Below are 14,970 nucleotides of genomic sequence, written 5' to 3' on the forward strand. Positions count from 1 at the left end.
CATAATGTAAACATTAGGAAAAAGGTAGTATAGAAGAGGCTGTAAAGTTTGGAAGCTTCTAGACATTTGGGGCTGTTTTTACGTCACTTACAAATGCCATGTTGTAACTTGTGGCAGTCAGCACAATTCTTATTCTCATGGAACTGTAGCTCTCTTGGCTGTGATTTTGTTCTGTGCTGATTCATTTCCATCTTGTGAAGGAAGGTTTCACTCAAGGCACTTGGCTCTTGGCAGCCATTTCGAGCTTGGAACAAGCGCCTGCACACTGGCTCCAAAGTGTGTTGCAAGGATGAATTTGCAGCCAAAGCCACCTTAGGGAATTGGAGAGGAAAGATCAATAAACTCACTGATTAGCTGTTTGATGTTTTGGCAGAAGTGTTATGCTCATGGTAGGTTCACAGGAAAGTGTAGAGCTGTTACTTTGTTGGCTGTCCAGCTTTTGTAGCAAAGCAGAGAAGCACTGATGTTGGTGTCTGAGATGGAAAGGAATGTATGTGCGTGATATAGATTCACTCTCAAATTTTTGCTGAAGTTTAAGGTTTTCAGTGGCTTACTATAGATTCTTTTTATTTATTTATTTTTTAAGTTGCAGAGGTGAAGCTGCCCAAGAGTTTGCAGGTGCAGTCAGGAATAAAACTCTTACGCAAGTATGAACATGTGTTTCATCATTTGCATTGTAACAGCATGCAAATGTGCAGTTTAGGGTCAGGACCCTATTGTGCCAATGCAGTGCCAACAGAGAAACATGTGCAGAGCAAACGCTGTTAAGGCTGAGATAGTTCTGTTGGATAAACACATCACTGTTCTCAGACCGATTATTTTTACAGTGATGCAAACAGATTACATCAGGAGCAGCTCTTAGCCTTCTTTGATGCCCCTTTGAAGGTCTCAGTTGTCAGCTGGTGTAAGTTTTAAGTATAATTTAGGGGAATACAGATAAGTAGGCAAAAAGTGACTTAATTTTCAGCTTTACTTCAGATCCAGGATTTTGGTGAAGATTTGTGTAAGTTATTGCCTATCAGAAATGACCACTCCAGCTAAGCTTAAAATAACTTTGTCTCCTTCAGCCCATCACGTTACTAGTGATTGTTACTTGAAGCTTAATGACAAGACTCTTGAATACTTTCTGCTGAGCGTGTTCAATAATAATCTTAGCAATATCTTTATCTTTAAGCAGAGCTCTGATTTATTTGGTTTATATTCAGGCGTATTGCTACAAAGGCATCTGTGCACAAGCTGTATATATTCATGCATAATTGCTTTGAGATTTATAGAATTCAACAGAAACCAATGGATTATGGCTTGATGTACCTGTAGAAAGTTAAAAAGATGTTAATTTCTCCTTTTCCATACTTGGGAACTCAGTTAAATATCTCTAAATGAAGGGCTACTTATTCTAAGATATTAAATTGCAGAGAAATCTGGACAGATTGGAGAGCTGGGCGATCACCAACCGCATGAAGTTTAACAAGAGCAAGTGACGGGTTCCGCACTTGGGAAGGGGCAACCCTGGCTATACGTACAGACTGGGCAACGAGGCGCTGGAGAGCAGCCCTGCAGAGAGGGATCTGGGGGTTGTGGTTGACAGCAAGTTGAATATGAGCCAGCAGTGTGCCCTGGCAGCCAGGAGGGCCAACCATATCCTGGGGTACGTCAAGCACGGCCTTGCTAGTCGGTCGAGGGAAGTGATTGTCCCGCTCTACTCTGCGCTGGTGCGGCCTCACCTTGAGTACTGGGTGCAGTTCTGGGCACCAACAGTACAAAAAGGATATTGAACTGTTGGAGAGTGTCCAGAGGAGGGCGACGAAGATAGTGAAGGGCCTAGAGGAGAAAATGTATGAGGAGCGGCTGAGGTCACTTGGCCTGTTCAGCCTGGAGAAGAGGAGGCTGAGGGGAGACCTCATCGCGGTCTACAGCTTCCTCACAAGGGGGAGTGGAGGGGCAGGCGTCGATCTATTCTCTTTAGTGACCAGCGATAGCACCCGTGGGAATGGTGTCAAGCTGAGGCAGGGGAGGTTCAGGCTGGATGTCAGGAAGAGGTTCTTCCCTGAGAGGGTGGTCGCACACTGCAACAAGCTCCCTAGGGATGTAGTCACTGCACCACGCCTGTCGGAGTTTAAGAAGCGTTTGGACTGTGCACTTAGTCACATGGTCTGAATTTTTGTTTTTGGGTAGACCTGTGTGGTGCCGGGAGTTGGACTCAATGATCCTTACGAGTCCCTTCCAGCTCGGGATATTCCATGATTCTATAGTAATGGTGGTAGCACTTAAGCCTCTTCTATTGTGCTGGTCAAATGATAGCTAATCATACCTTAATTTCTGCCATTTCTTTTACTTCGTGTTTAAATACGTTAACTTCATCACTTCACATAAGCTGACTGTTGTACCTGCTTCTGAGGAAAATATTTTGACATGTGAAATGTCTTAAAGTGTTAGTGTAGGGGTGTGGTGAGGGATTTACTATGTTGTCATAAGAAGTTCAGTAAAAGTATATCAAATAATAAAAGAAAGTAAATGTGATAGAGGTAGCTAGGTTTAGAGGCTTTAGGTATGCTGACACAAGTCATCAGAGCTATTGTCCTTTGAAATGATTTGTGGTTTTGGTTTTCTCTGTGAAACACAGCTGAAGTACAACTGTGGTTTCCTTGCCACCAAGCAGTCTGTCAAATAACATGTTTATATAATGCCTGGGTCGCAGTTATGTTTCCTCAGACTACTCTATGGTTATTTATGCAATCTGCGGTGCTCCAAAGTCTTGCTCCTTTGCTCCTGTTAGTCTTCTTGTGGGGCTTCTCTCATGCGCTGAAAATCAAGCTGCCATGCCTCCATCCTGTACCGCTTCAGCTCCAGTAAAAAGGCTACAGTTGGAACGTGGCTGCCAGTTCACTTACTGATGCATGAGGCAGGATAAACTGCAGAGAATCTTCAACAGTTGGGCATCTCTAGTTCAGATTATATTGAATTATTTTTCTCTGTGACCTAAGCAGATATAAGTCACAAAACTGTTTCTATTCCTAGGTATATTTGCTATATTTTTAGCTCTTAATTCTGCTCTTTTGTACACTTTAAATTCCGAAAGAAGTCTTTCTGTGCTACTTTTGCCTGTATCACAGATGCATTTATTAATGTGCTGCAGGTCTGGATATGCACTGCCGTTTAACAGAGCCTCTTGGAATAAGAATAGCAGAGTTTCCTCTGAATCCTATGTTTGCAAAGATGCTTCTGGAATCAGGTAAGAGGAAAAAAGTAAAACCACCTCAGACTTTTCTTCGTGGTCTTGTGTTGAGTAGTGAATACTACCTTTAGTAACTGTAGAGTAGTATTAGACATTTGCTAAACTTGAAATATACAGTGAAATATACATCTACTTGAAATATACATCTTGGCATGGTGTTTAGTAAAAAGAATCGTTAAACTAATGGACCTCTCTGATAGTGTCTAACACATTTAATACATCAATAATTAAGTCTAACATATTTGTCTTGTAATTTTCCATTAAAAACATTCATTGTTATACTTGTGAAGAAAATCCATGAGTTTAGATACTTCATTTTTATATACTTTAAAAATACATCATGCTTCTTTTCCTCTTTATTTTGTACGGTGATAAGTTGACTGATAAAAGATTTCATGTACTGAACTTCTCCACTTACTCCTCAGGAAATTTTGGCTGCTCCCAGGAAATTTTAACAATTGCTGCCATGATGCAGATTCAAAATATTTTTATGATCCCTCCAAATCAAAAATCTCAAGCTGTAAGTTCAACCATGTTGTTTTGTATGTTCCATATGTAAGGTATTATACTGATGCCTGTTGCATACTGCAAGTTTATGAAAAATGAAACAGTTTTAAACTCTACCTATTGGTTATAGGTAAAAGGAGAAACTGAGTAACAGTGGGAGCCTTGGAGTTCCTTGCCAGTGTTAAAAGTCTCCTTCTGAGGATCAGAAATGTGGAGGGTTATAATCCAATATTGACCAGCACGAGGGCTTGTTAAAGGAGGGGATAGAAAGAAACAAATTAAAAAAAATCTCCCCAAGTCTCTTTCCTTTTGAGAGAAACAAAAAAAAAGTATTAGGATGTAGCAAATTCTTCAAAGGTAGCAAGAGCCTAATTTTAATGCATCCTTCTCGTATGCTTTTGGCGTTCCTTCTCAGTTCACTTTTCTAATTTAAGTTTTAGAACACCACCTCAGTGTAGGTGGGCTAGTAGAATATTGATGTTGCCTAGAACTCCTACTCTTTATGGTAAGAATTTTGACAGTCACCAGGCAACATGGAGATGATGGGAACTGAGGGTATTAGACATGATCGTTGCAAAAATCAATCTGCCTGTAAAAATCTATTTCTTCTTCAGGCCAGGCAACACAGGAAGTTTGCTGTGGAAGAAGGTGACCATCTCACTATGCTTAATGTTTATGAAGCCTTTGTGAAAGTAAGTCGATTCAAGTGTATGTGGATTTGCAGAAACGTAAGGAACTCGAATGTCCACCAGTTCTGATTCTGGAAGTTCTGGATATAGCATCCTCAAAGTTGAGGACTTGCCAAATCTATTAAGTGATAGTTCTGCTTTGTTTGTATTTTGCTACAGACCTTGTGTAGTTCCTCTGAATGGGAAATAGAAAGAATTCTGTGGTTTGGGTACAGCACAAAATTCTTGTCTGTAGAGAACTGTTTCCATTGGAATTCTTGAAAAGGTCTAGGAAAAACGGGTGTTCAAATTCTAAGTGAAATTCATGTTACCGTATCTTTCTTATAAACATATCTGAGTTTTACTGGTGATAAACTGCATCAAAGTCTAGCATTTTTTTTAAATAATTACCTCATTGATCAACACATCCTTTTTTTCAGTAACGTTATGTATTTACCCTAAGGTTTAACAGCAATCTTAATACTTTTCTGTAAGCTGAGGTTTTACCTATTAGTTTTGAAGTACTATACCTGCTGGGGAGAAGTATGTTTTGTTGGTATAAAGCACTTCTGTAATGATATATTTGCAACAGTCTTGAGTTGAACCAGTGTAACGGCTCTAGTATTTAAAAAAGTGACTTTCCTCTCTCCAGCTCCAGGTACTAACCAAAGCTCAGGTACTAACTAAAACTTTGCCCTTTAGATTTCGTACCTGCGTAATTCTCTCAGCCAGTTGCAGAGATTCTTGGAGTAAGTGCTGGCTTCTGGAGAAATAATGAAAACATTTGAACTTAATGAAAACAGTAAACAGAAAAGTTCATTTACATTTTCAGATTAAAAACAGACTAATTTATGATATAATGCACTTGTGTGTGAAAATGAAATGATTAATGCTTTTTTCTTTCACTACATGTGAAGAAATGAGGAACAACTATTTGAACATATCCTCACAGTGTTTATTCTGCTGCCATTTAGAAGTTGCTTCAAACATGTTCTGTAATTACTGACGATTACTAACTCATGTTAGTTGCTGTGTAGGCAGATAATTTTCAGGGAAAAGAACAATAAATAGTGTTGTAGGAGACAAAAGAAAACAGAACAAGACTGTGATCCAAGAGAGATTGTTTTTTGTTTTGCTGGAGGTATTTCACTGTAATTTTTTCTTCTCATTCTACAGCACAGCAAGAGCTCTCAGTGGTGTCAGGAACACTTTCTAAACTACAAAGGTCTTGTTAGAGCTTCTGTTGTAAGAGAGCAGCTGAAAAAGCTTCTTGTACGTTTTAAAGTGCCAAAGAAGTCCAGTGAAGGTGAAAGTTTGCTTTTTTTTAAACATGTCCGATACATTTTGAGGATAGTTTCCAAATTGTCAGTCTGCTTCTTGCTTCTCTTGTAACCTTTTTTCTCTATGGCCTAAAAATAACATTAATGAAAACAATATCTTTCCCGTAAAAATGACTGTAAAAGAGCAACTTAGCCCATTTTTACAATTTGAATTTAGTCCAGTCTTCATTAGTTAAGTTTTCCAGCAAGAGATTATGACCATTGATTATATATTTAAAGGACAGATTTTAAAAAATCATAAAAGAAGGAATGGGGTGACCTGTTTGACTTTTCAAAAAATGCATTTTTTCTACGATGTTCAAAATGCATAGACATTGGGATCTGATTTCCAGCTGTGCTGTGAGGATGTGGATGCTATGACTAGTTCCCAAAACTTGTCTCTAACTGCTCTGAAAAATCAGACTTCAATGCTTAGCTGTCACACGAGGTTGCTCTAAGGACTGTGAAACTATCTTCATGGAGACGTCAGTGGCAACTGTTTTTTCACAGTAATTTTGATTTGCTGTGAAACTGAAGTCAGTTGCAGGGTTTGCCTTCAAGCCTTTGCTATCAACGTTTGATGCAGTGTGAAAAGTTGCTTTAGATGATTAAGGGGAATTTAAGGGATTTTTGCCATTACATTGAGGAATTTGACAGAAAAATTTATTTTCTGCAGGTGATCCAGATCCTGTTTTGAGATGCATAGTTTCTGGATTCTTTGCTAATGCAGCTAAATTCCACTCTACCGGTGCTTACAGGTAAATATATGTACTTTCATTACAACTGTTGCTTGGTTTAAAAGCTTTGACTGGATAAATCAACAAATGGGTGCTCTTCTAGGCACTTGTAGTAAGAAACATGTGGCACTTGATTTACTACATATTTGAAGATTTGTATGTTCAAACTGCTTCAATTTTTCTCTCTTCTTTTTGGCAAATATAATTATTGATAGCAGGAAGCTGTTACTAATAGGAATTACTTGTGTTTATACAAGCAAGTACTGCATCTTTGTAGTGCTTCAGAGCACTGAATAAAAGCCTGAAACACTAGTATTTCATTTAATGTAGATAGATTTCTTCTAGATCATTAAATTATCATTTTTTCCTTTTGACAGGATTTAAGCCTGGCTTCAATTGAAAGCCTGTTCATTAAATGTGAATATTTTTAGTTTGCTCCAGTTCTTTCACTGTTGCCATTTGTTAACGGTCTTACTGTGGATGGAAGCAACCAAATGTTAAATAATAAATCTGTGCCTGGTCTGAAATAATATCTTCCTTTCAAGGACTATCCGTGATGACCACGAGCTTCATATCCACCCCACTTCAGTGTTGTATGCGGAGAAACCTCCACGCTGGTAAGTGAAAGCAACTTGCACTTGCTTTGTGATCTTTAGAAGACGTTTTGAGCATCCAGACATTTTCATGAATGACTTTTTGTGGAGAGAGGGATAAATGCAGGTTATGGTTCTCACAGAGATAATTTGGTTGGTGTTTCCTTTGCAACTTTTTGTAGGCAGTATCCAAATAAATCAGGGAAATACAATGATGTTTAACAATCAAAAAGCTTGCAGAGGCTGGAAAGGAGAGGCAAGTGACTCTATTAATAGGCACCACGTCTTGCACTGCAGATTGTTCTCTGAGTGGTCTCTGTACCTAGGTGCGGCTAGAGTTAAGTTGCTTTTATTAAACCTAATAAGTAAATGTCCTGTCAAATGCTGCAGTACTTGCATTTGGATTCCTGGTAGAGGGCTTAGATATAAATTTCATGATCCAAAATCCTTTGAGAGGAGATATGGTTGTCTAAAAGATAGATGACATTAATAGTTTTACTTTCAAAATAGCTGGGATATTACAGTTCTATTTATGCCAAAAATGCTCAGATAACTAGAAATGTGTTCCCAACTGCCACATCAACATGATGAACCTGATGTATTTGGACTCTTGTCCTATAGCTGAGAATTTGAAGGGTAAACTTGGCCTGTGTCATCTGTTATCTTGGAACTGGGCTCCTACGCCTTGTGCGTATGGTTTGCAGAAGCGTAACTGATTGGAAGTTAGCCATCAATTACATTGGCTCACAAAATAGAAACGAGTCCAGCTCTCACTTGGTGTGAACTGGACCGATTCTTCAGGGCTGAGTTGAGCAGAGTGTAGCTAAAGTAAATTTTGCCAATGAAACCAGCCTGCTTCTCTCCCCTTTTTGCCATTTTTTAACCTCCTGTCATTGCTACTAAAAATAAGACACAAGCTGTTTGAAATGATGAAAAGAATGCTTTGCAGATACACTTCTGAAACTTTTTAGCTTGCTGAAGATGACATCCTGAAAGAGGTTCTGTTATGGGAGAGTGACAGACAGTAAGAGGAATAAATTGAGAAGAAAATCATCTGGAAAGAAAATCCAGTGGTAGAAAAATATTGGAAGAATTCCTTGCTCCAGCACACACCTTCTGCAATCTCTTAGCAGAGGGCTCAAGTACTGCAGGGTTGAGTTTTTAAGTGAGGTCAGAGCAGAATCTCCATCCTAGCCTTGGGCACTTCCAGACATAAAGAAATCGGAACTGTAGATAGCTGGAAGCCTTAACTGGTAAAACCTGAAAGCTCTTGTTTGCTTCACTGGCTGTTTGGTGGCAGCAGTAATTTCTTGGAGCTGTCTTCCAAGGCCGCGTGGTATTGTCACTGCCAGCCCCAACACCCTACTCGCTAAGGGCATCTTTTAAGACAGGAGTTTAACTTCCCTGGCAACCCTGCTTTCAGTGCTGTTTCTGCCTCAGAGCACCTCCTGTACTGAGAACTTCAATTCTTGATCTGTTACAGGTGTACATCGTGTGTTCTTGTTTCTCTTCCTTTGATTTCTCTTTAGTTGGATTGTTTAGCATGAGTCTGGCTGCATTTGGCAGAGAAGAGAATTTTGGACTCTTTCCTATTTGCTTTGAGAGCAAAATACCAACTAATGAGAGACCACAAACCTTGCGGCAGCTTTACGTTTATAGAAGGCAGATAACGACTTCTGGTTTTGGTGACTAACTGTTCAGAGCGTCGGTTTGTGCTTCCTTGGTAAAAATGACTTTCCCTGCAGAAGGGTATCTTCAGAAATGGGTTGCCCGTTCTGTTCATGCAGGCAGTAATGAACGAGTCCACGTGACTCTTTGTTTCTAAATTTCCTATCAGGGTGTGAAGCTGATTTCTTTTTCTAATCCTTATCTTGCTTGCAGACACCAGGGGTAGTCATGCAGTATTTGTGCCCAGCTTGTTACAGGCACAGGGTTTTGGTGCCTTTGACAACCTTCCTTCTGATATTACAGAATAACTAATATTCTGTCTTCCAAAAGATTCGCTTTGAGTCTCCTTGGCCCCATTCTTTCTTTTTATACCTTGTAGCAGTCTGTCATGGTAGTATGTGAAATTGTTTTTAATGGTAGTCTAGAAATTGTCTTAATGTAGAGTACTCTAAACAACTGGAAGGCAAGAGGTAAGAGACCATACAACTTACAGATTTTCTTGTTGTGCTGTGAATACTACCTCTGGCAGCTTGCATGTGAAATTATTTAAATATGCTGTTATATACCTGCCTCCCTCATTGCTTTATAGCACATTCTGTTTTCTTTTCTTTCTCCTAGGGTAGTCTACAATGAAGTCATACAGACTGCCAAATACTACATGAGAGATGTGACTGCCATTGAATCAGCATGGCTCTTGGAACTGGCACCTCATTTTTACCAGCAAGGAACGGTACGGAATCGGCATAAAGCCCAAACGGTACCATTGCTGTATTAACTGCTCTTGTATCTGAACTTTTAAGGGCTTTTTTTTTGTCATCCATGTAATGATACAAAAAGTATCCAACCAACAGGCATGATCTTGAAGTTACAAAATAGTATGTTCTTCCAGTAAATGAAACCCTGAACTATTTTACACTTAAATGTAGGTGGTTGGTATTACTTCTGGGAGCAGCACTAGGACTGGCAGAGGTCATGCTTTTCACAATTTTAAGTCTTTGTATGCTTTGCAAATGTTTGAGCAAATCCCAGGCCTTCTACTCATGATTCAGGGCCGCAAAAGTCAGCTCTGGTCTGTTAAAACACGGAATGTCAAAGAATAGCTGCTATTTGTGCAAACCTTTATTTTAAGTTCTCTAATGTGTGATATACATACCTAGAGGAAGAAGAAGAGGAGGAGGCCAGGAGGGGATCTTATAAATCTAATCAATACCTGAAGGGAGGGCATGAGGAAGCCAGAACCAGGCTCTTTTCAGTGATGCCCAGTGCCAGGACAAGAGGCAGTGGGCACAAACTGGAGCACGGGAGGTTCTGTCTAGCCATCAGGAAGTACTTCCTTACTGTGCGGGTAACAGAGCACTAGCAGAAGTTGCCCAAAGAAGTTGTGGAGTCTCCTTCTTGGAGATCTTCAAAAGCTGCTTGGACTGGGCCCTGGGCAATCTGCTGTAGGTGTTGCTGCTTGAGCAGGGGGGGCTGGACCAGATGGACCCCAGAGGTCCCTTCCAACCTCAACAATCCTGTGTGTGGTTCTGTTCTTCACAGGTATCTCTTAACAGTTACCACTTTTTCCTATCATTCTTTAGCTACTCTGTCCTATGCAAATTCATCAATCAAGACTTACTCACTGATAATATTTAATGCCAATCCAGTTTTCACAATTATCTAACTGTTATTTATGCCGAAGCTTCTGATACCACATTACATGTAGATACTGTACAGGCAAGATAGCCAAATTGTTCTTGCATGTGAGTTTCCCATGGGGATTAATATTAATCATATGAATTAGTGAACTATTTCCAAAATGCTGAGTGAAAAAATGCACTTGCGTATCAGACTGATGCAAAACGAGATTTGTTTGTGCGTATGAGCAGCCAGGTTGCAAAAATGGTTGTTTGATTTATACATCTGCTACGCTATTTGACTCTTTTTTTTAGAATCTCAGGCTTGCTTTCTTTTGCTTCTTGGGGTCTTTGGTTTAAAAAAAAAAGAAAAACATTGTGCATTGTGCTACATGGATTGTCTTAGAACATATCTATGTGGTTACAGTGTACAACAGAATTGGTATCTGTCCATATAATTGACTTGAGAGGGTGTTTTTTCTTATTTTTACGAATGCTGAGCTTGAATAATTCATCTCGGTTATCCAGACATTTGCCATCTATAAATACATTTATTAAGTAGCTGAGTATTTTTTGCCTTTTACTCTATAATGCATTTGACAAAGGTAGTAATGACCCTGCAGGGTAGTCCCTTGAGTCTTTAGCTGCTGTTAGATGTATTCTGCAAGCATGGTGTAAAAAGATGAGCCAATATTCTTGTTTTATCTAATCTGCTCCTGGAATAATTCATCCTTTTGAGTCACATATTTACGTGCTGTAACATCCCATATGTAACGCAACATCTCATTAGGATATGACCTCTCCATGGGCTAAAACTCGGTGTGAGGTTTTCCTTTAAATAGGTGGTGTTGGGAAATGTGATTCAGTGACTCATTCAGGCAAAACTTGAATTGCTTTTTGTGAGTGAGTAAGAGTTGTCTTGAACTGTACTACCTACCTGACTGAGAGAACATGTTTTCCAAGGCAGCATTACCACTGTTGCAGATACTCCATAAAATCACCTAACTCTTAGTGTTGCCATCCTTCAGATTTGATAGAGATGATCTCTGTTTGCAGGATGAAGTAAGCACTGCGTTCATCCTAAAGTAAAGGGAAGCTACCAAAGCTATTTTTGTGGTGCTATTTTTGAGGAAAACTTTTTCAAAAACTTTTGCAGTTTGGTCAGCCTCAGTTTGTTTATCCTCATCAGCCAAAAGGCTTGGGTGTATTTATAAAAATGTTTGAAAATCAGATATATCATCTGTTGTGTAAAGCTTTGAATTATAGATGTCAATTTTGTATATGCAAACAATTGCAAGGCACAAAAATTTATGCTGAATTATAGTCATTCGGACTTCTTGTACTGAAGAACATATCTTTCTGCTTAAGTATTTCTGAAATCTGAGGATTTTTATTCCTGTATCATGTTCAAACAAAAAAAAAAAAAACAAATTAGAACTGATTAGATTCTCTGTTAAAAGACTTTATTTTTCTATTTCTATATTTTCTATTTTTCTATATTTCTGATTACAGTTTCAGACAATTGTGTTTCATTCCAACTTTTGCAGTGCTTTTGGAGGATGTTCTTCCATTGCACTTTTTTTGCGTGCCTTTTTCTTTAAGAGCAAATAGGTTCAAAGCTCCAGTGAAAATACAGCTGCAGAGTTAATACATTAGTTAAAATCTTGTACTTCGTGTATGTGTTCCTGCTGTTTGTGCAGATGCATTGTTGGGAGCACATCTATCTCTCTGTGCATTTTCACATGTTGGCAAGTTACTTCAGCTGGGGAATCTTCATATGCTTGCAGTCAATACAGAAGTACTAGAAGATGCTATTTTATGTCAAGCCAAAATACTATTTTGGGATGCATGTGGGTTTCTTTTTATTTAATGGATTTTATGTATTTATTTTAGCTCTATCAATAATAAGCAGGGCTTGGGAAGGGTAATATTTGTATAAGGATTTATTTAATTTATGATTAATAACTGAAAACGTTCTAGTTGAACGTTTTTTCTATTTGTGGTGTATGTGCTAAGAAGTTTTTCTTTTCTTTTTGTAGCATCTTTCCTTGAAAGCAAAAAGAGCTAAAGTGGATGACCACTGATTTGACATGACTTGTGACAGCAGATGCAGAACCTACCAGTGATTTGAAGCTGGCTACAGTCCATTCAGCAGTTAGTTCAGTACCAATTTGATCATACATAAAGTTAAATGTTTAAATGCCTGCCAGGATCTGTAGGGGTTTATGCATGACCAGTACATTGTAAACCTATGTAGAGCTTGCTTTGTGGACGTTTTATTCTTTGCCTAATTGACCACTGTTGTTAATCTAGGCATGTTGCTCCTTTTAATAAATAGGCAAACAACAACAAAAAACAAAAGTAAGAGGACATACAGGACCACAAAAAAAGCCTTCAAGAGGGAAGCTGATTTCCTGGAGTGGTACGGCTGCCTTATGAGAGTGGGGAATAGGGTACCCTGCCTCCTGTTACCTAGAGCACTGTGACTACTACCGGCCAAACTGAGACTGACTCCTGACGGCAGGTAGCTCAGGGCAAGGAAGTCGCCCTTGAAATGCAAGGGACTGCCATGGAAACATTGATTTCATGTCAGACCATCCTGAACTGGTGCAGCTTGTGCTCCCAAGCAGTAAAAGTCTCCTGCCTGAAGCTGAGCTGCCCCTTGCTTCCTTTGCTGTAACAGTCCTATAGAAAGTAGCATAATATTTAAAATGTCTCATTTCCATACTTGAGAATAGCTGTTTGAGGAGGGGGAGGAAGAGAAGCAGCTCAGCCTTTTTAAGAAGGATTTTTTTTTTCCTCAGTCAAGGGACTATACATTTGTTAAGTTATTCAGATTTGCAGATGGAGCTTTACTGTTTTTTTTTGTTCTGTTTTGTTTTTTCTAACAAGAAAAAGCTGTTAGCCTCTTTCGGCTTGGAAATCCCAGAAAATTTCATCAGGGAACACGTTTTCTAATGTCTCATTCAGCAAATAATGAATATGTTCTGTACTTTACTAATAAGGAACACTGTGTGTGTGTATACACACATATATGTGTATGTATATATATACATATAAATAAGAAAAATAATTTGTTCTTTGCCCGGGACTGCATGTGTTACTGCAAGAGAAGGATGCTATGAGCGCTTCCTGCTTTAACCAGAATTCCATGGCTACTTTTCAGTAAAGAACTGTAATTTTTGTGTTTTAATAAGATAGCTTGTATACATGTATTTATTTTTTCCTACTGTATCAATATTTATTTTAGAAAGGCACAACTTACCGTTTTAAAATTTTATTTTTGTAAGGCAATTGATGTGATTAATATTTTGGGCACATTAGCTATGATTTTGTTTTCTTTAAAAAAAAAAAAAGCAACAGTATGTAAATAGGCAGAAATTTCTATGTAGAGTAAATGCCTTCCTCGTAACAGGACTGCCTTGAAAACTCTGAGAGCTTTTTACTTTCTCCTTTGCAAACACCTGCAGAAAGAACGTGTTCTGTCATGTGCGATGTGTTGTCTATGCAGTGTCGTCATACTGGTTGCCAGCACAAAAAGATGTACCAGTCTCAACGTAAGCCACCAGCAGCACGACAAACCATGTCACCTTCTTTGTTGTCTTCCCTGGGATCCTCACCTTTGTATTACTTTCTTAGAACGGAAGCTCTTTGGGGCAGGGTCTGTCTCCCAGCCAGAGCTGAGAGCATTGCTGGCACTTATTAAACATAATCAATTTGCAGGTTTTTTTCTGTTAAAGGATCAGAGAAAGAACTAAATACGAAGACTTGTAAAGTGTCTGTGTCGCTCCGTCCTCTGGAAATATTCTTATGAAAAATAAAACCATTGAATCAAGGAAGCTTGAGAGTGCATTACTTCAGGCTGACTAGAGGGTGGTTTCCCAGCATACTGGGTGGCTGTACTGTGCTGGTCTGGATGGTGCTTGGCGTGCAGAGGGTGGCCACTATAACTTGCTGCTTTCAGAATTTCAGCTGGGTCTGAACTCTCTTCTCCAGGTGTACTTCAGCCTGCCTTTACATCTGCAAAATTTTCTGTTGGAATGATTGTGACTCGTGACTCGTGCCAAGTTCAGAACCCAGGGATGTAAAAGCTTTGTAACATGCTGCAAGCAATTCTACTTTTATAAGAATGAGTGCAATAGGTCTTATAAACAAAAACAGAAATGGAGACTTGTCTTCACAGTGGGTAGGTAGTTTTACAGACTATGGAGGGATTGCCGGAGGTGCACACACAGGTCGAACACGTAGACTTTATACTAGAGATGTAGGCAAGAATAAGTGTTTTTAGTATCCATATTAAGGTATCTTTAGAGAGAGAGCACGGCTTTCATCGGAAACGTGGACCCTTTGAAGGTGCTTGAAGTCAGAGACCCAAAACTTGAAAGGACTGAAAATGTATTTACTTTATAAAATTGTGGCCTGCAGCTCTCTGCTAGCTGTCTGCGTAGCTATATGCTTTAAATAACTTTGATTAAGGAGATGGGCAACTCTGCCTTGTTGTTGGCTCTTTGCTGGATAAACAGTCGGTGTGCTATTGAGGGGGAGGTTGGAGGCATTTGAAGATGAATGCAAAGAAGTTTATGAAACAGTTTAAGATTTAAAGTCTGGCCTTTAGGGAACGATGTTA

The 14,970-nt window shown here is 39.1% G+C and overlaps 1 protein-coding gene across 2 annotated transcripts in view; it reads left to right on the top strand.

The window, feature by feature from the left end:
• Positions 1–14,182, top strand: part of DHX35 (DEAH-box helicase 35) — a 31,178-nt gene extending 16,996 nt beyond the window's left edge. Inside the window, exons 15-22 of one of the 2 annotated variants that reach the window (XM_083801052.1) lie at positions 3,137–3,232; positions 3,661–3,755; positions 4,357–4,434; positions 5,587–5,716; positions 6,406–6,487; positions 7,012–7,083; positions 9,346–9,484; positions 12,383–14,182. In XM_083801052.1, coding sequence (XP_083657178.1) covers positions 3,137–3,232; positions 3,661–3,755; positions 4,357–4,434; positions 5,587–5,716; positions 6,406–6,487; positions 7,012–7,083; positions 9,346–9,484; positions 12,383–12,427 — 737 coding nt within the window. In that variant the 3' untranslated portion in view covers positions 12,428–14,182. The remainder of the gene's footprint in view (positions 1–3,136; positions 3,233–3,660; positions 3,756–4,356; positions 4,435–5,586; positions 5,717–6,405; positions 6,488–7,011; positions 7,084–9,345; positions 9,485–12,382) is intronic. The other variant, XM_083801053.1, reaches the window with a different exon arrangement.
• Positions 14,183–14,970: the final 788 nt, after the last annotated feature.

This window comes from Anser anser, assembly GCF_964211835.1.
Source record: "Anser anser genome assembly, chromosome: 16".
NCBI classification, from domain to species: domain Eukaryota; kingdom Metazoa; phylum Chordata; class Aves; order Anseriformes; family Anatidae; genus Anser; species Anser anser.